The sequence below is a fragment of the Dromaius novaehollandiae genome, chromosome 1 (assembly GCF_036370855.1).
Source record: "Dromaius novaehollandiae isolate bDroNov1 chromosome 1, bDroNov1.hap1, whole genome shotgun sequence".
In the NCBI taxonomy this organism is placed as follows: Eukaryota; Metazoa; Chordata; class Aves; order Casuariiformes; family Dromaiidae; genus Dromaius; species Dromaius novaehollandiae.
Window position 1 is genome coordinate 12890288 of NC_088098.1, and position 21672 is coordinate 12911959.

A 21672-nucleotide genomic window follows, 5' to 3' on the forward strand; every position below is an offset into this window, starting at 1 on the left:
CTTTTTCTTGAGAAAGCACACATAAGCAATGGTCAAAAAATAAAGCCTGTTTCATTTCTTGTCTTTCATTGCCTTTCAAGATGCCATTACCCCCAGACTGCTAACTTCTCACTCTCGTAGCTAGACTGTAGTGTATATAGCCCCTTTGTCTGCAGCTGGGCTTGGCTTAAACAAAGGGGCTAGCCTATTTTATTTTATTTTATTTTATTTTATTTTATTTTATTTTATTTTATTTTTTAATACTATATACATTTATCATGTCTATTGATTTTAAGGACTGGTTTCTTTTTCTTTTTTTTTGTTTTTTGGATCCCAGGCACTTCATGGCAAGCCTTAGTGCTTTCCAGCATTAGAATGCTATGGAATATTAAACGTAATTTAAATTACAACTGAAGTTGTCAGAATAAATGAATAATTGAATGAGATATATTCAGTGAAACATTTGGGGTACTTTCCTCTTTTTATACTTAGTAAATTGCAGAGAGCCTTTATGTGCAGTGAGACTCTTAGTGTCATCGCTCTGTTAAGGTTAGAGTTAGTAGTACTGGGAGATGACTGCATAAAGTCGTTGTCCCGATCCAATATCAGGGGCGGGGGGGGGGCGGTTCGTTACGATCCCAAGGACGAGATTAAGACGCTAAAACCGGTCAAATATCGTACAACCTTTTAACTTTATTTTCCACGGAGTGGGGAGAAAAGGTGGGGAAAGGCAAAGGGGAGGAGAGAGAGAAAGAGAGAGAGAGAAAAGGGAGAGAGAGAAAGAGATATCACCACCCGTGGATCCAGCAGCGTCCCGTTGGTCCTCTTCACCCTGGGTGTAAATTTTAGCGATGCGCATGCAGTAATTACAACTCGAGCAGGGTCCGACCCTAGGTTCCCGCTGAAAAGTTCGGAGCCAAATCAAGGCAAATTAAATAAATAAATTGTAATGACACGCGTGCAGTAGTTACAGCTCGAGTTGGGTGCCTCCGAAGAGGGACCCCGAACAAAGAAATCCCTGGGCAATTATAGCTTTTTCAAATTAAGTTTCCCACCCCTCACGCGGTAGTTCAGACCAATAGTAATTTTGGGGTTTGGGACACTGTTTCAGCAGTGAGGGGAGGCTTTGTTTCCCAGGGTCCTGGCGCCCAAGCAGGCCTTATTTCAAAGCCCTGACATCCTCCCTCCTGCAGTGTGAAGCATAGGAATGCAAACTGCTTGTAACTCCCTTATCTTTCCAGTCTGCACCAGCTCTGGGGCCCTTTCTCTCTGAACTAGGGAGTGCGGCCTAAGGCTTCAGCAAATTTAGCTACTCATGCTAAGCAAGTTTCATAAAAGTTGTGCTAAGCGGCAGTAATTTGCAGTCCAGGTCCCAAAGTCTCTGTCCGATCGTGGTCTGGTTCAGCGCAGGCTCGGTGTGTCCCGAATGGTCGCAGGGAGACCATTTCAGGGGTCGCAGCAGCTCAGTCCTGTTTCCGCTGGGAACAGATGGCTTGTTCAGGGTTTTGGTTTGCTTGCACCTTATGTACCAAGAAATGTTTAAGGCAAAAGTTCACTCATCTGTCCGCCACAGTCGTCTGTCTTCCTTTTTCCAAAAGCCTCAATGGTCACCATTTATAAAATAGGGATGATGGTGGTGATCCTCTTTTATAAACATTGGGCAATTATATATCAAGTGAAAATTACAGTATTAAAGACAAGGTGAAAAAGTTCACATTTTGCTTTTTTTGTGCAGCAGTGAGCATAAGCCAGTCGGTGTTATGGAGTCCAGCCTGTTCACTGTATTCTGGAAGGGCCAAGACTTTGTTCCTCCCAGTGCTTCCTTTTAATTTCCACCCCTTCCTGTTCACAGTTTAACTCTGTACTCAAATTCAACTCATTTCTTTCATGGTTTAACTGTAGGGTTCTGTCCTTGAATTTGCAAAGAACTTCATCTCTTACAGACTGATGTAGGATTTTGGTACTATTTTTCTGCTTTTTTTTTTTTTTTAAGTTCTAAATTGTCCTTTTATAAGGACAATTTATTTATATATAAAAATAAATATGTTTTATTATTTTAAAGAAGAAAACAATTCCCCTCCTTCTTAGTTTTGTGTGAGACCTGCGAAGTCTGTACAAGACCCACGTGAACAGGTGTAATGACTGAGCCTAAGAAGAAATTTGGCTGTATACAAAGATGCATCTGGTGCAGGGTGAATAAGCATAAAACTTGAAAGGAATGCTTCTCTGATCTTGCAGCTGATACTGCAACAGTGTTTTAAAATGACCAATAGCTGTGTGGCAAAATCCCATTAAATTGGGAAAATGGATATCCTTTTGTGTGTCTTAGTGATCTTAAGCCCTTAAAGGTATTTTTAATCCCTGTCAAACATTGGTACATTTGCCTTGCTTAATAACTATATAATTTAGTCTCTTAGGACACTTAAAAAAAATGCAGTATTTTCTTAACATAACTAAGAGGTAATCCTTAAAACCTTTCCTGTGTCTTAGCACTTAGGTAACATTTGATGAATCAGAGAACCTGCTGAGTATAAAGAGCTATTTTTCAAACTGTACTAAATACTAAGGGGTTTTTATTATCGAAATATGTTGATTTTAACATATGACATTCACTATATAGCTCTATGCTGAAAGCATTTATAATAAAATACAATCTGGCTGCTAAAGATATACTTTCAAGATATACTTTCACTGCGTAAGTGTAGTGGTGCTCCCTCAGCTTGCCTTCCAGGTACTCTGAACAAATCTCAGTATAGTTTTTCAGATGGTACAGGAAGCTTTGCCTTTAGAGCTCGTCAGAACTTCGAAAGAGGAGTATGCGAAAGTATATTCACCTGCTAGTCTTCAACTGGAATCCTATAAATGGTCGTACTTGAAATCAGCAGAATTCAGTAAAATTGCAGATCTAATCCCTAGATGTTTTCCCTTTTTAAGCTGAAAATAAATGAAACTAATGTGTATCCAGCAGCCTTGCATTATTGCTTAAGTCGAGTTACTTTTGGAGCATAAGCTGGAAGATACTTGTTGAAATCGAGAAGGTTTTTGTTTGCTCATTGGCATACAGACGAGTCTCATCTCCGCCATGAGACGTTCCACTGGCATGCACGAAACAGCAGTGCGTTACAATTGATTGAAATGATTGTTAAGTATCGCCTGGAAGACAACAGCGGACATGACAAAATGTCCCCTGCTGTCCTGATGAAGTGATTCATCATGTGCAATAAAACAATGTGAGTTGTGTTTGGCAGAATCATATTAGTCCAAAAGGCTGTGTGTATGTATGCGTATGTGAACAATTATGTGTGGAGTAATATATATTTAAACATAGAATATTTTCTTGCGTATGTTTTTTGTGATTTTTAAATGCATAAGATCGAGCCAGGATTACTAATATTTATGAGACATAATAGCTCTTACTCTTTTAGAGAACAGTAGAGAATCATGCAGTAGAGGATCATACACTGGCAATCACACTCTGCTGAAACAGCACTGTGCAGAGTTAAACTTTGTCTTGTTATTTTGGGAGCTGTCAGGCTGCAGTATGGCACAAGTGTATTTCATGAGATACATTTTCAAAATATGAATTGAAAGAAGGTGGTGCATATGCTAAAGAGGAAAGCAATCAGGTTATGTGATTTCAAGCAATAGGGTACCTGCATAATTTTCAAAACTAAGGTAAATTGAAAAGGTGAGTAAAAGGTTACAATAAAATCACATCAAAGGAGAGCTAAGACTGTGAGGGAATCCTACAAGACCAGGCAGAACCAGTATGGCTAGGTAGATTTGCTCTGCATTTCACTGAGATGGACTTTCAGAGGGATATTGGAGTTGTACAGTATTCCCTTTTCAACTTTACAGTTACTGTTTTGAAGTTTAATGAATTAAATATTTTTCCAGTCTGTACATGTTATGATCTCAGTTCATTTAACCCAGCAGAAAGTGGTTTGAGAAATTTTAATTGCTCTTTAAAATTAAATCAAAGACAGTAAACACCAGAGGGGTAGACGAACTAGTGAAGTTTTACGATGATCTTGACACATGAATGAACAGATATGTGACCTTGCCATGAATAAATTTTGTTTGTAAGTTAGAAGAAAGTTCTAGTCACCATAGATCTGGGGAGTCTTGAGCCACCTTCATTTGGATTAGTGTGGACAGGAAACATTAACTCATTTTCAGATGGAACTATTTTATTTTATTACAAGTGATTATTATGAGATGGTTACTGTAAGTTCAGGGAGTTGGATGACCAAAGAAGTCCCTTCCAGACTTGTTACTTTGTTCTTTTGAAGTTGTATGGTGTGAAAAATATTCCTTGCTTACAGAAAGCAAATATTTTAATGATTAAGAGGAGTGTTTCATAGGGTAGTTGTATATCACATTTTGATAAAGAAACAAGGAGATAATATTTTTCCCTAGTTAGATGAGTTTGTCTGTGTAAACAAAAGTGAACCATTGATCTGTTGCACAGTGAAGACCAAGGGGAAATTAATTTTTTAAGGAATCTAAAGGCTGTGAACTGACTAATGCTATAGTCCTGGAACTGATGCTGAATCATAGTGATGGAATGGTTTTTTACAGCTTTTGTGATCATCTTTATTATATGTCTAATGCCAAATATGAGGTTAGATTTTATCCTTTCTATGATTTTCCATTTTCATTATCCATAGCTAATGGAGTTTCAGCATCAGAAAAGGCTTTGTCTGGGAAAGGCAGTTCCCATTGAAAAGTTGATCTTTGCTCAGGTATTTCATAATATTGGTGCTATTGTTGATGTTAATATTACTAATTTCACAGAACAGTTGAGGTTCCAATCTCATCTGGACATCTGGAGATCATGTGGTCCAACCTCTGTGCTCTCAAGCAGGGTCACCTAGAGCATGTTGCACAGTCTCCACTCCAGAGACATGGGTGGTATCTCCAAGGAAGGAGACTCCACAACCTCTCTGGGCAACCTGTGCCAGCGCTCAGTCACCCTCACAGTAAAGAAGTTTTTCCTCATGTTCGGAGGGAACTGCCTGTGTTTCAGTTTGTGCCCGCTGCCTTTTGTCCTGTCACTGGGCACCGCTGAGCAGAGTCTGGCCCCATCCTCTTGACACTGTCCTTCCAGATATTTAAACACATTGATAAGATTCCCCCCCTACCTCCAGTCATCTCATCTCTCATCCTCATAGGAGAGATGCTCTAGACCCTTAATCATTTTAGCAGCCCTTTGCTGGACTCACTCCAGCATGTTCATATCTTTCTTGTACTGGGGAGCCCACAACTGGACACAGTACTCCAGATGTGGCCTCACCAGTGCCAAGCAGAGGGTGAGGATCACCTCCCTCGACCTGCTGGCAATGCTCTTCCTAATGCATCCCAGAATACTATTGGCCTTCTTGGCCACAGGGGCACATTGCTGGCTCATGGCCAACTTGTCCATCAGGACCCCTGGATTCTTCTCTGCAGAGCTGCTTTACAGCTATAATGCAATCCTATTCAATCCTATAATTTATATTATAGGAGTGCAGAAAAGGGTTGGTCATGATTGTGTCTAATTATGCAAAGCTCTGTTTAAAAGCAAGGTAAGAGATTAGACAGACTTGACTAGAGATGTAGATGAGGGCAGCAGAGCTCCGATAACCACCCATGTCTCCGGAGTGGTGTCCTTGGTTGCACTGCACGCAGCCTGTGACTGCAAGTGGAAACTGCAGTATCTCCCATGTCGCTGTGGCGTGTACAATATGAAGGCAGGAAGTTGAACCACGTTATCCAGCACTCCAGTCATATCCTCAAATGCTGCTATATTGCTGTGCAACTCTTTTTTCAAGCAAGTCTAACCAAGGGGGATTCTTACTTTGTTCATTCTATAGCACCTTGCCAGTGTGTGTGTTTCCCTTCTCCAGGCTTCCCGTGCTACTTAGCAGTGCCATAGCGTCCCTCCTGTCTGCTGGTGCCACACCTGGAGCATCTGCTCTCTTTGACTCCTTCCAGATATTTCAGCTTCTTCCTGTCTTGTTTTCATTTTCAGTACTTTGACATCTAATTTCCCATATGCTGCTCTTGCTTTCTCCCACTGTTTCTGTGAGTTTGTCTACACAGATGAGTTGCCACAGTTTAAGGTACTGGTGAAACCATGGTAATTCTGCATACCCTTACTGATGCAAATGTGAGTTTTAGCTTTCTAGATTAAGCCTCTTTCATAACATAGACGTAAATGGGTGGGAGAGATAGATGCAAACTTGTTCTGTCTACAAGCCTGCTTTGCTCTAGAAGCTGTTTTCAAGCTAATTTATTCCATCTCTCACTAAACTACAGTTATTTGATGTGCCTAGCCTCTTCCCAGTAGCAGTAAATCCAATGGCAGTTTCCCAGTTTGCGCTTTTTCTCCAGCACCTTTGACCATTCAGAAGTGACATGATGCGATTGTTGTGTTCAAGCTGCAGCAGAGAGGAAGGCATACGCTTCTGCGAAACTAAAACCGGTTAATAACTGTAGTGCCATTGATATAACTTCATCTTCAGTTCCCAACGAAAGTACATTATTTGGAAATTTCACCTCAGGCCTTAAGATTCGGCAGAATGAATCTGGACCCATATTTAAAAGCCTGTGTCTTTTCCTGATTCCTATAAGCCAAGCTAAGCCAGTCACAGCCAAGCATTTTACCTTTGTGGGGAGTTCTGTATTCTGTAACATAGGAACACTATTTCTTGGCCTATCATTATTTCAGGTTAGCAACATGTAAAACCATCTTGATCTTTTATCACCATAAGGTGACATGTTAACATGTTAACAGTAGCTTCAAAGTGTACCTTAGGTCGTCGAGGTAGCTCGGAGAATGTTATAGCTGTGTTTACATGGATGTGTGATAGCTTCCGAAAGGAGGGAAACGTGAAACAAATAAGGCTTTAATTTGGGTTGGAGACTTTCCTCTGAATCAGTAATAAGACAGATGTGTAATAACACCGTTTGAAATTTGAGTTAGCCTTAGTTGCACAGCTTTTTAGACAGGATGGTGTGTCTAAATGGTCCAGCTGCCCCAGTGGCATTGGCATAGTCTTGTATTGATGCAACTACGTGGCTTGACAGATTGCACCATGGCCTCTTATAATGCTCACGTGGCCAGCCTGCAACTGTCTGTACGTGAAAATGCAGACCTACCACTTCTTGCCTGAACCTTTCCGGGCTTAAAAAGTCAGCTGGGGGGTAATATCCCTTACTACATGTGTACATATACTGTAGCATATTGCTGTACTTTTTAAAATACTTTGTCTTATGCCTGGCAGCACAAGTTACTTTTGTTCGGGCGATAGCCAAAAAGTGCCTGCGACCTGGCTTCCTTGGGCGTGATAGCAGGGCCGCGTGGGGCAGGGAGGAAGCTGCAGCACACGTAGGTTGTTTGGGTAAGAATGCACACCTGCGCCAGCTTGGACACATCCAGTAGAGTTCCCACGCTCAGAATGGTCAGACTTGATGGGAATATGCTTTAGTAATTCCTAAAGGAGGAAAGAAACAACTTCAAGGAGTAGGAGAAGCACCATTGTTCATATGTTCTCGTGGAACATGTTTTTTTATTTTTTAATGCTTTTGTCTCTCTTGATCTGGTAATTGGCGCGTTTAGTAAATTGAGAGAGCACAAAGAGAGGATCTTTGTTCATGCGCAACTACAGAAAAAGACCATGCAAGTCTGTTGAAATTGCCACCCTTTTGGATTTCCTTCAGTGTTTAATCATTTGTTTTGACTTCTCCACTGCTTACCATTTCAGTTTGCCTTAGTTCATAAAAAATGATAGAGATTCATTATCTCAAGTGACTGTTCTTGGACTGAGTGGTTTGAGTAGTTGGACAGTGATTTCTGAAGTACTGTGCCAGAAAATTGCAACAAGCCCTTGTTCTACAGTGCCAGAGTATTCTGATTTTATTTTCTTAAAAGCAGAAATGTAAAAGAAATGTTTTTAAAATGTTGAAAAGTGTTTTTGAGTTATTTAGACTTACTCATTTTACTAGAATTAAAGATTCTATCCATGAAAGCTGATATCATTAGACATCATTTGTCAGAGTAGCCTTGACATAACAAATGGGCCAGAGCAGCCCCTCCTGAAAGATGGGGGCAATCAAAATTAGGATGAAGACAACTTGGCAGCTGATTGACAGTCATTTTTTGATGGAAAGCTACAAAGCCTGGAATGGTAGACTTCTCGTCTGCTATTGAATGAACTAACTTGGAAAGTCTAATGCATTTGAAATTGTCTGGAGACTTGCTTGAAGAGAAGGAGTCTCCTTTCCTTCCACATTGAAAGGTGTCACTTCCAAAAATGTTGATTCTGTAAAGGAGAAGAGACGGGAAAGTTGGCAGGGGGGTCATTTGTTCAAAAAATAAACTGCACATTTTCAGTATATGCATATAGTAAAAAGATTGGTCTGAGAATTCTTTATTGTGGAAATGTTGAAGTGTTTTTTGTGTGCAGCAGCTCTTGATAGAAGAAATTCTTAATTCTGCTGTCCTCAGAAATGATCAACATTAAAATATTTTAATATTTATCTGACTCAGTTATTTTGTGTAGCTTTGTACTTACGTTCTTTTAAAGCACTAGTTTAAAAATTACAGATACACATGTGCTTTTGTCATTTTCTTTACATTTTAGGACCAGGACTTCACAACTTTGACACTCATACTGCATTCCTTCTAGTAGCTGCAGTATTTAAAGCGGTTGTATAATATCATAACTTGACCTTTTTCTGCCACATGATTTTTCTCCTTGTCAGGAAGAAATTAAAAAGATCTGTCATCTTGTTTCATTTTGTAGGCAGTTAGGGCTGCACAGGTTGGCATTAAAAATGAGAATACCGAAATATGATGACTTAAACAATTATGTTCAGTAGTTACAACAATGTATGCAATTGCTTTTTTTTTTAATTTTTGAAATTCAATTGCTACACAATGACAAACCTTAAAGTTATTGCCGAACACTCAAGCTTTGGTAGCTTGTCATTTGGATTTGCAGAATCTAAATTTCCCTGGTTTGTTTTCCATAGAAATTAAATATGCTGTTTATCATGGATAAGCGGTAAGTTTCTAGCTGAGCATGTATAACCAGCGAGTTCGATGAGCAACTAGAGGGATGGATGTTGGGTACAGAACGTGCCTGATTTTGTGTATCATAGAAATAGACATTTATATGATTTTAAGTAATTTTTTTCTTTACTTTTTTTTTGTTAACTATTTAAAATCAGAGCTCTATACACTACTGCTAAGAGCTGACAATTTCTGACATTGCAGTAGAATAGGATTTTGAGAAGATTTGGATATACAGAATTAAACATGGCTTCACAAAGCGTTGTCTCATTGATGTAAAGGGGAGTTTTGCAGTAGGTGTCAGTGGGCCAAGACTTAACATATATAGTTATTTTTCAACCCGTAAGAAGAAAAAAAGGTAGTACTGGGAGATCAAAGACTGCTTAGATGACTTTGGTGACTAGCTCAATGCAGTATGATTTAAGTGTTGACAGCCAATTAGCAATTTATTTGCAGAGAGCCCTAAGAAGCAAGGGCACATTAACATTGGCTTTTTAGTTCAGGTCGGGTCTATGCTTCACGAATCTCTCAGGCCTCTCCGCGATTCACACACTGGAGTGGTCTCAGAGTACCCACTTCTTTCAGATCAAGCTAAACTGGAAGATGCTTTCCAGTTGCCAGTGGGCAGCCAGTCCAGGCAGCCAGACCCAGCACACATGTCTGTGTAGACATGAGGTCCTCAGTACCAAGAGTTTCACTCTGGAGATCCGCTCCTGCTGCACCCCATGAGCTGCTAGTGTAGGCATGGGCTCAGGCATTGTATCGATGGGGAAGAGTAGCTGAGGAAGGGATCTCAGAGGATCTAAACACTTCACTGGGTCTCAGTGAAGGGGGAAGGAGGTGATGTCCAGCTATAAGGGCACTAATTTATGGCTGATAACTTCTTAAATGGATCTAGCACTTTTACACGTAATCGCTTGAGCATATTGTCCACCATGGATTATTGGTTTGAAATAAAAACTGTTTTATACTTTGAATAGAAAAATGTGGATCACTATTCAGAGAATAACACATCTGGGCATCTAAACGCATCTAAAGCAAGCTGCATGTTGACCAGAAAAAAAAAAAAAAAACCTTTGACATTTTCATTGATTATTACTGTGTGAAAGCCCATAGGCTGCTATGTATTTGAAGGATTGGATATTCAGTATTTCAGCCAGCACAGATTAACAGAACAGAATGAAAAGTACTTATGTAACATGAACAAAACTACTCATGTATTTTCTTGGATGTTTATTTAGCTCTCCCTGCAAACATATGCACTGTATTCATTTTATGTCTGTGAAAAAAAGGTTGAGGGCTTCCCTATCTTTTTTTTATTTTGCTCATTTGAGTTATTTACTAGTTACTGTTTACGTGGAATGATTGATTTGTTTTAAAAAGAAATAGAAACTTCTGTCAAACATGGTGGGTGCAGATTCATATTCCTGCAATGTGATGCTAACACCTTTCAAAATGATCCTGTTCTAGTTAAAGCAGAACTAATGCAGTAGAAACTGTTTCAGACCCTTCAGTGACAGTAAAATAAAACTAGAAAAACCTAAAACCAGGAGGTATGAGTGTCAGTTGCAATGCGTTGTATGCCATAGATTAGTTGTATATGACCTTTAACTGGAGTGAAAACATGTTTGATTTTTGAAATATCTTTCCTTAGAGAGTATACAGAATACTAAAATACTGCTTGTTTTGGCAGAAGAAGATAGAACACTAAGCAATGGCTGGCTGCAAAAGCCAGATTAATTTAAATTAAAAATGTGAACCCTATTTCAAGCAGATGATGATTGACCATTGAAAAAGCAAACAGCCAAGGGAATGGCAATTTATCTCTTGATGTTCTCCAGTCGAAACTTCAGACAAGCACAAGTTATGCTTTGGTTATGCCTGATTTCTCAGGGTAATTGGGTGTCAGTCTGTGGCTGCATTGTGCAGGCGGTGAAAAAGGATTTTTGTTATGATCCTTTTTGATTTAAAATCAGAAACTATAGTGCAAGCAAAATTCAAATCTGTGGTGGTGGTTGTATTTGTGTCTCCTCTTACAGGTACTACAGCGCTACCATTTTGCAGATGTCGGGAGTTCAAGATGACAGGCTTGCAATCTGGCTGGCTGCACTGACAGCATTTATAAACTTCATTTTCACTCTTGTGGGAGTCTGGCTTGTTGAAAGAATGGGTCGCCGGAAACTTACACTTGGTAGCTTATCAGGTGAGTGTCTATTTGGAGTATATTGCATATTCCTCACAAATGTAAGTGAAATGAAAATAACATATTAATTTTATCAGAGTAATTCTCTTCCAAACAGTAACATTGACCTATCTTCTCCCCCAAATCATGTAGCTTTTCAAGAATACTAATACAGTACACAGCTAAGAGCTAATTTTAAGAAAATGTTTAGCATCTTTTTTTTTCAGGTGCAGTTTCTCCTTCCAAGCATGTTTGACAATATATTTAGCTTTTTATGTTTTTTTCAGTAGAAGGAATGAAATGCTTGGAACTTCAGAGTTCGTTTTTAAATCTCGTGTACATGTGTATATGTGATATGTAATTTCTGGCTTGTTAATGTGAATTCAGAACATCTTATCAACAACTGCTGGAGAAAGCATATCACATAGCTGTTGTGGTACTTTTTCAGGTAATGCAGTTCTGTGCATAGTTATGTCAAATGCAAAAGATACCTTATTTGTAGTAATAGGACATTACTTAGTCCTCCCATAGGAGATACTAAAATGCAATATTGTGAATTTGTACATTTTGTCCAAATATTCAAGCACCGTAACTCAATCACGTAGCCCTCTCTTGGAAGCTGGAAGAGACAGAGCTAGCAGTCTTGCCTGTGCTCTGCCATGTCCTGCCATATCCCTGGTTAGGCCTTTTGTTAAGACCCTTAAGAGTTCATTTTGGCTGAAGCAGCCTGTGACAGGTACCTGCCTCTGGCTGAATGTGTGAGAAGTTCAAGAACAAGATTTGGAAAGAGAGAGAAATGGTTTTTGCTTCTCTTGAAGTAGTGTTCACAACTGCCTGGTTGGAAAGGTTTGATGCCTCCATGCTTCCTCCTGCCAGCTCTCCCAGGGATCCCAACTGCTGGCTAATGCAATGCAGCAGAGTGGGGAACCACCTGCCAAGAGCTGGCCATCTGCAATTTGGATGCAGTTCCCAAATGATAGGAGTTAATTTACATCCATAATGCATTTATGTAGGCAGAACACTGCCTGCACTGCACCCTGTCACATCTGGTTTGATACACTGTTGCCCAGTCTTTGTATTAAAACATGCAATTTGGAGTCAGTTTGGTATGTCCAAGTTAGAATAAAACTGTATTTCGCCTTTTTTGTACTGTGTGTTGGAGTTGAGAAACCTGATGCTTTTTTCATGGTCCAAGTTCAGAAATGTTGTCACGATAGAAGTGATTGGAAGAGCACTTCCCTTAGCTCATAAAAAATGAGCATAAATCTCAAATTGGTACTTTTATCACTGGTTACATCCAGATTAGGTAAAATACATTTGCACTGTAAGTTCTTTTATGTCTCCAGACAGTTCCAAGTCTTTCAGAGGGGGGAAAATTGTACCATTCCCTAAGCTTAACAATACCTTTTGTTTTGTTTTGTTTTGTTTTTTCCTCCTATGGCACTTGCCTTGTTTCTTTGCCTTTGCGTGAAGTGAGTCTCTCTTTGCACTGCTCTGATACGTGATTTCTTGGGTGCTGCCTCTCCTTTATACCCTGTTAGAATATGCCAAGCGTTATATGTTAAGCCCCTGATATCTCATACCTCCCTCTGGGCAGCTCCTCAGGAGTTTATTGCTTATATGGAGCCAATGATATAGGTTTGATTCACATGTGGACTTTTCATACAAACTCAGAACTCTTTGGAGCTTTGATTTTTTGGTGACATGTTCAAAGGTTGTAAATGGGAAATGTAGATATAAATGTCCCTTATAAAGCGTATTAGTCATCAAGCAGAGGTGGATATAGAAATAAGGCAGAGAATTAACAAAGAATAATACAGTTAAGGTTATATGTTTATGACATTTGGACACAAAATAATTACTTGGTAAAAATATTCTTGGTCCTTACTCTGTAGTTGGTTGCCTGCTGTTAGTTTGCAACATCATTTGGTTCATGCTGTGTTACTTACTGTGTTCTATATCCTATGGTCTCTTCTTAAGGAAAATATGGAACAAACAATGACAATGCTGAAATCATCTTCTCTCTCAGTCCTATTCAGAATTTTTTTTATATAATGTCTGACATTTAGATTTAGGTAATGGTGGATATGATGCGTTTTACTTAGCAAGAGGGCTGTTGAATAAAATAATAATATTAAATCTGCTGATAGATTTGTGTTCAAACTGTGAGTTTTCTCATGGGATATACTTATTTTTCTTAGTGTTGTTCTTCTCGATTTGCCTTTCTAGGGAAATTGGTTTTCATACTAAGTTATTAGAATAGCTGCCTGTCTGGTCCTTGGAGAAACCATGTATGCCCCAGTCTCCCATTATATAAAATGAAGACAAAACTACCACCTTTGCCTGCTGCTCCAAGGATCTGTTTGTAAAGGTTAATTGATTTGGTGTTTGCTAGATGATAAACTACAAAAATAATTAGTGAAGAGACAGCAACATTAGTATTTTGATTAAGTCTACATATTCTAAGTTAATTTTGTAAACTTACGCAGCTTTTTCTGCTCTCTGAAAACATTTGGAAAAGGGCTATTTTGCATTTGATTTAGAGCATTTTTATCATTTTCAGAGTATTAACAACTCATTTGAAAAATTTAGCCTTTCTGATAGATCCAGGAAGTATTATGAAAATTACAGTAAACAGCTTCTGCCAAAAAAATAAACGAAAAAATCCCAATTTTAGTTCTCTTTGCTGCAGTTAGCTACTGATTCTTCTTAGTTTCCCATTCATTTTACATGTTGGCATTAATTCTCTATCTTTCTTTTGCTCTTCAGTTCTTTTCTTTCTTCAAAGTTCTTCACTGGGAAACTTGCAGATATTTTGACAAGTGCAGTATCCATTTTATTTGAGTTTTCCTTTTTCCCCTTCAGCAACTGGCAATTCGAAAGCATAGTGGTGTTTGGATATATGATATATATCCAAATATGTATCTTTTTTATGACAGAGAAAACCTAACCTGTCTTCAGTATGCTTTACTTTTTTATTCCATCTCCCTTAATGATATACTGTAATGGTATGTGTTTATTAATTCTAGGAAAACTTCCCACAGAATGAAAATATGTAGTAAACTTCATTTACCAAATTTGCATATTTAGTCCTTTTCCAAAGAAGTAAGAAATTTGCAGATGTACTTACTGTAAGTGAGTGTTACTGTATTTGATTAACTTGAAAGACAGACAAAGCATATTTATAATGAATATGAATAAGATTATAGTCTCTGTCTAAGGATATTTGCTGTCTGGTTTATGGCATTTTGAAAGTACAATGAATCTAGTACAAAATCCAGCCTGCCCAGAAAAATGGGTTCATTAGCATACCTAGTCATCATAGTAGTACAAAACGAGTACAGAATAAGATGAAATTCACTGATGTTTTTATGGTGGATAGGTACTTTCTCCACATATACTTTGTGATTTAGTTTAAGGTATGAGAGTCAGAAGCAGATCTACCGGTTCAGGTAAATATGCGGTCCAAAAATCTCCAGTTCATGTACATTCATGACCATTAGGTATGGCTGTTGCACAGACATATTCATGAATTATTTTATTACACAGATCCTGCTACTTAAGATGCTATTTATACCTCAGGAAGAGTTTTTCATACAGTTCATGGGTTAGCCTGCTAGGACATTTTTTTTTCCCTCTTAAAAAAACCCCAAACCCCAGAACCACCCCCAGAAAATGAATTATATTCCTCTTATGTACAGAGCAAAGGGATCATGATGAGTATTTAGAATTGAATAAAATGTTCGTCATTTGCCCTCAACCCTTAAGCTATACCATTACACACTGCTAAACATATGCTGCCTTCCAGTTGGGGAGCGCTTCAGTGGTTTGCAAGTCTGTTTGTGTATAGTAAGGAGAATGTTATTAGATAATTAGTGTCTAATTCACAAAGAACTAGTTTTGTATTTTTAGTACTAGTAGTCTATAGATCAGACTATACTTGTTCTTTGGGAACTATCAACTAAAACATACCACATCAATAGTGAGCATACAGATAGATATGCACAGTATTTCACGTAGTATAGACTTAGATGCCTCACTGAGTAGCAAGATGTACAGGTTTTATTAGCTTGAGTAGTAAAGCATATCAATTTTCATTAAAATGACACAGCATATTCTGTTTGTGTGACAAATAAGGTAGGAAAACTATGTAGTTCTGTTCTGGTAATGACTTACTGTTGTACATAGAATTAATCTCTTTTGCCATCCTCCTCCTCCTCTTGGCATTTTGTCCAGTTGTAGCTCATCTACAAAGAATTTGTTGGGGTCTGGAGCAAACAGATGGAAGGGGACTCTTCCGTAGCAGATCTGTTATGTATGCTCTTTGAAATAGAAGTTCAGAAATTGCAGTTGGACCTTTTTGTGGCATTTTTATGAAAAGTCGAATTTATCGTGTTTCACAAAGGGAGGTAAAATTGATGAAAAATCTGTCACTGTTTTCTGTCTTACAGGAAAGTTCTCAAGTTTGGGAATGGGAAGAAGTGTGGTAATTTAAAAGTTGCTATTAAATTTTATCTTCACAGCGTTATTTTCATCACATAAAGCAATATATCCATTCATTCATGCAGTCTTCAATTCCACATATCAAAAAAAGTTTCAGTCAATTAATTTAGTATCTGGACAATAAAGCTGATGCACTTGACTTTAACATCTAACCTAACTCAAGATGTGGATGTAGCAAAGGATATTTTTCTTAAATTCTTATTACAGCTGCCTAGCATAATCAGGAATGCTGTGTGCATAATAATGGAGTGTCTTGCTTTCCCAAGCATACTTCAGTTCAATAGAGAATTATTTCATGTTCTCTGAAGAAAAGTATCACATTGCTCTTTGTCTGTATTTTTAGGTACTGCTGTAGCACTCATTATCCTAGCTTTGGGATTTTTGCTATCAGCTCAGGTCTCGCCAAGAATCACACTTACTCCACCAGATCCTTCACATCAAAACTCTACCTGCACAAAATACAGGTGAGATTTCTTGGTCATTCATCCATCAAATTATTATGGAAGATTTTTTTTTCTTTCCAATTAACTGGTTTTTACAACCTAATGTGAATAATGGACAGGTATTCACACAGTCTAGTGAAGGCATCTAACTTAGAAACCTAAAGTTAAAAGCCTTAATTCCCTTAATGGAGAACATTACGCTCTTCACTTACATGCTCTGAATCACCCTTTGGGTTTTCTTGGATTAAATAAGACAGGCTGCAGACTACACACGAGTCCTCTCTGTTATATCAGAGATGCTGCAATTTATAGTGGATACAAAGTTATGAATATTTTAAAAATGTAATTTGTAAATATGTTTGCTGTTGCTAGTCTACTTATAGATTTGTCCTGTATAATAGCTATGAACTCTTGAAGAATTTATTCCTTGCATTTTGTTTTACTGAATGAAAAAAGATCTTTAGAACAATGATAACCCATTAACAAGCCAAAACAAATCCAATTTCTGGATCTTTTTATCTACGGTGGGTAGAACGTGCACTTTCACGTGCAACTGTGGTTTCAAGTTATTTCACTTTGAGAGTGTTAGGACTGTATCGTTATTTTCTGTATTTTGTGTTTTTTATTCACGTGTGTATGTCAGTGCTCCATTGAGAGAAGACTAGTTAAATAGCTGAAGCAATTTTTAGTTGTGTCCAAAATCTCTGCCTTGCATGTGTTTGTGATAGAGGTGATTATCAAGAAATGAGAGGTGTGCTTCTAGTTTCACAGAGATGTTGGCCAGACACATGATTCATGGCTTTCCATGTGCCAGAGCACTGTCTTAGGTGACAGATTCTGAGGAGCTGACACCTTATAGACCTCTAGGGAGTGGACAGGAAGGTCTTAGAGTGTAAAAAAATATTCTGAAAGGGCACTACATACTACCACATATGGGGATCACTACATGAAAGTACTGTATTTTTACTTGTTTTCCACTACAGTTTATACCTGTGTCACCTATTTATGTTGCTATTTTGGGGACTTCTCTATCCAGCTTTTTCAAATGGTAAGTGATCTATTTAAAGGATACAAAGGGAGAAAGAACCTCCAAATGCTGCCTTTTCAGAATGAGATGATGTCAATAGCCGGATTCCAAAAGGATTGGCCTGGGACTTAAGTTAGCTATTAGATAAGGATGTCTGGAGAGAGCTGATGCGCTATTTGCAGAACACAAATCTTTGTTATCTAATAAAGCTAGATGATTATATAACCTGAAACAGTATAAAATCTGTGTAGAAGAGCTATGGATAGTTTGCCTAAAAAAGTAATATGAATTATTTTATACAATTTAGATTTTTCCAGTTAACTGTAGCTAGTCGGGAAGGAATGTTAGACTCACTGTGGCTTGCCCAGCATGCTCTCATAGGCAAAATAATTTAAAATAAAGTGGGTAGTTCTAGTAAACAGATGTTATTACATGAATTATTGGAATACTTTGATCTCTTATGATTTTTCTTTCTGACATGGAGTAAGCAAAGGCAGGTAATAAATAAGGATCTAGAAAAAGGACAATAAAAGAAGTGAAATTTTCATTCGGGAATATTTTGAAAAGGTTGCAGCTGTCAGCTAAAGGAGAAAAGTGAACATGTGGGAGGGATGTGAACCAATGAGCAATGTAGAAGAAAGCTTCAGGTGCTTCTGTTTTAATCTTGTAGTGTACCCTGGTAAAGAAACACATAAGTCAGGGATTTGAAACTAATAAACGGAAGCAGTTGCCCACACATCGCAGAATTAGTCTACAATGCCCCCTATTTAGAAGGGTTCAGAAAAGATTAGATACTTATAGGGCAAATGACAACTTTCACACTTAGTTATGTAGATAAAACTGTATTTGGGATATCAACTTTCATGCTTCATGATACCAAAAAACCCTGACCTAGCTAGAGCTGGAGGAAGAATGTTCCTTCAGAATAATGCATATTAGTGTCTATTATGGGAGCACCTTCACTGAAGTCTGTGATATCAACCACTGAGTACCAGAAAGCCTCAGAATTTGAAGTGTCTTCAACCAAGACAATATAAGTACAACAAATATCCTTAAAGTTTTAAGTGTAGGTCAAGAGAAGGAAAATGATTTTAAACTTTTCATCTCCAGTGGTGTCCCCAGGGGAGTTGCGTTTCAGTATGCCTTTCTGCCAAGCTCTTGTAGCCACAAGTAGAGATTATAGGTGAATTTCTTCCTTTATCTAAATTATTTCTGGGATGGATATCATACAGCCATACCTTATGTTCAACTTGGAAAAAGTAGCTGCATAAGATACTCAATTATGCCTGCTTTCTGTGTACATGGTCCATAAGCTGAATGAAATTTTAAAAAATGTTTTTGTCATTAGAAAGTAGATGGTGCCTGTGGCATTGCACCTCCAGCAGAATGTAGAAGTCAGAGCCTTTCTTGTCTCATGCAGCCAATTTTAGATCAGCGACATCTGTGGCAGATTTTTTCACTTGCAGAACTTCAGCATAACATGCATGGTCCTGAGTGGAAGAAGAGGTGAGGACTGCAAACCAATGGAAAGCAAATGGTTGGGCTGTATTTTGTGAGGCCAGCCACTCTCTCCTTTTTGGCCCTTGAAGGTGTTCCCCAAGGCAGTTACGATATTGAGTCAAAGAGGTCCTCAAATGCGAGGATTTGGAAGCGAATATCTAGCCTGCAGAAAGCCCAGTCTTGCACATACTTCATATGCTGCTCTAAGTATAAGTTAAAAGAGTGATACAGGTAGCAGCTATGTAGGGTTGCGAATGTTACCGTAGGGATATTTCCAAATTAAATATTTAGTCAAAGTAAGATGAAGTAACTTTAACTTAACAACAGTGGTCTACTGTTGTTTAATCCATGTTTTAGATTGCCTCAGTATAACCGCTTGTATTGCACATTGCTTAGCTTTGTATCTTGCAAGCCATAAAGCAGTCTCAGTGGGTTTTGGAAAATCAAAAAATAGCAGGACTTAAGAAAGTCAGCACATAATGCCATGTCCCTGTAGCCACTGTAACTGGTTTTAAATACACCTGTCTACACAAATGAGGCTAGTAGTCCCTCATTGAATGGTGATGCAGTGCTGCCCTGAGGTGCTGTTCTCTTAAGTCAAAGTTTAAATCAGTTTGCAGATTTGCAGCTTGGCCATCTCTGAGTACGTGGGTGTTTCCCGCATTTGTCATTGCCAAAATGTATTTATAAGTTATCGTAAGGTCAGCAAAATGTATTTGCTGGCACAAATTTCACTGATGCTGCGCAGAGTAAAAATGCTTTTTATGTTTGCAAATCTGTTGGGTTACAGCAGGCGTGAGTGTCCATAATGAAAGCTTCGGAGCTACTGCAAATGTCCTGTTTGTTTGCTGATCCCTTCGATCAGTGTTCCTTGGCTGCTAGACTAAAAATGAAGATAGAGCAGACTTCAACAAATAAAGAACAAAGTCATTATCCTGACTCGAAGAAGCACCTAGCAGTTGAATGAATACCCCATTCTGAAAGAGTCGTGTCATGCAAACAGTGGTACAAGTTAACTGTACTACCTTTCAAACAAGAAACAAACAAACAAACAAGTTATGCCGCAAATACCCAGTAAAATATTTTCATTTGGTGTAGGGACACATGATATCATAGTTGATCAGCAGTTAAAAAATAATCTTTAAATCACTGAAAAGCCTGAATGTTGTCCTTATTCACAAGAACATCATGGAGGTAACGCTTATAAATCCAGCAGGACACCCTGGACTTCAAAATTCTCTTTGCTTCCTCACAGGTAGAACTAGGCAGGCGTTTCACTGAGGGAAAACAGGATGAACACTCTCCTATGTGCCGTCCTTAAATTGAGCTTCGTTTTCATACTCAACTTGTGTAAGATAATATAGATGTTCACAGTATGACCACCTCTCTACTTTAGCCTTGATCTGTTCAGAAGAGCAGCTGCGATCTGTGTTACTTTTTGTGAGTCCACAGAGAAGTTCAGAGGCAAATTCAGGAGTACAAAACAGCATCCCAGAATTTGTTATCTTAGAAATCAAAAGGTTGCAGATGAGCTAACCATTCCTCTCCATATCCTGACTACTCAAAACTGTGAAACTGTTCCTGTTTTTCCCAGTGACTTGTCTGGTTCTGGGAAGAGATCAAATTTTGGGCACGTACACTAGCTACCCTACCATCTTTTCCTAGTCTTTAAATGGTCAAAGATGTGATCATCCCACTCCATGTTTCTCTAGGAAATGGACCCATCTCTGGAAAACCACCATTGCTCTGTTGCCTTCTATTCCAAATCTCCTTTTCTGCTTTCATTCATGTGTCTGTTTCTTTTACTGTTCTTTTAGAGATTTGGCTAGCTGTAGAAGAAATAATGTGAACCTCATCTGCCTAAGTAATATTTTTGTCTGCAGCTGCAATATGAAAATGGTAACTGTTGTTTTGATCTTAGGTTAACTCTGAGGTTCATATTGTAGGGGAATAATACCTGTACACAAGCACTTTCTCAGGTTCCTTCCCAAACTGATAATCTAGAGAGTTTCATTAAAATAATACAGGCAGTGCCAGCTGTGCTGAGCACACAAGGGTTCTGTTGTTCATCTTTGAATTAGTCACCCTCACATGGTTAATCTTCCTAAACTCGTTGAACAAATACGCATCACTGACTGAGATGATGGCACACGTGCTTAGTACTGTTACATGCCAGTTATACAAGATATTTAGTCAGAGATATATATTTTCTTTGTGAATTAAGCAAAAACATTTCATTGTGACCTGTCCTGAAAAACTCAGCTAATGTAATAACTGAAACTCATTTTGTTGTATTTGATAGCTTTAGCTTACATGTATTAAATATATTAGCCATTATACTTTATTTTCCTGAATTAACTCATTAAGAATATGAGTTATCTGCAAACTAGACATCAGCATGCATTGTACTTACATTGTATCACGGAACCATCATGTTTCTCATTTTATTGTTCTAATCTCAAAGTGACTGGTCATTCTGATAGCTGAGAACTGCAGTAATAAATTTGGTAATGTGTTTCCTCATTAAGACCAGAGGATTATGAGTATGTAAAGAGATAAACATAGGTTTCAGAATACTTTGCCAACTCTTATAAAATGTAATGAAGGTTTTGATAGACAGTTTATGTTGTAGAACTGTAGAATGACCTCAGTATAGTCCTAACATTTATTAAGTGCGTAGTAAGGGTGTATCAGCTGGTAGTATTTTTCCTTTTGTTGTCGTATTATTCCTGTAAATCAGAATGTATAATTTAATTTAAAATCGTAAGAGAGCAAGGAATATATCAGTTCAATGTGATAGGCATCTTTAGTATGAAGAGAATTTGAGGAAGAATTCCTCTCTCATGAGTTTAAATGCAAACATCTGAAAAGCTGCTCGTCTAAACTGTTGTGGCTGTAGTGTAATGCAAACTCTCTATAATCAATGGTAACATTTTCACTTACCTAGTTTGTCTTTGGATCAAGCTATATATTACTGAGG

General features: G+C 38.2%; 1 protein-coding gene across 2 annotated transcripts in view; it reads left to right on the top strand.

Moving 5' to 3' along the window:
- The window catches only part of SLC2A13 (solute carrier family 2 member 13), a 168267-nt gene that overhangs the window by 107433 nt on the left and 39162 nt on the right, over positions 1 to 21672 (top strand). For both annotated transcript variants that reach the window (XM_064505975.1, XM_064505980.1), the window contains exons 5-6: positions 11077 to 11240; positions 16066 to 16186. In XM_064505975.1, coding sequence (XP_064362045.1) covers positions 11077 to 11240; positions 16066 to 16186 — 285 coding nt within the window. The remainder of the gene's footprint in view (positions 1 to 11076; positions 11241 to 16065; positions 16187 to 21672) is intronic.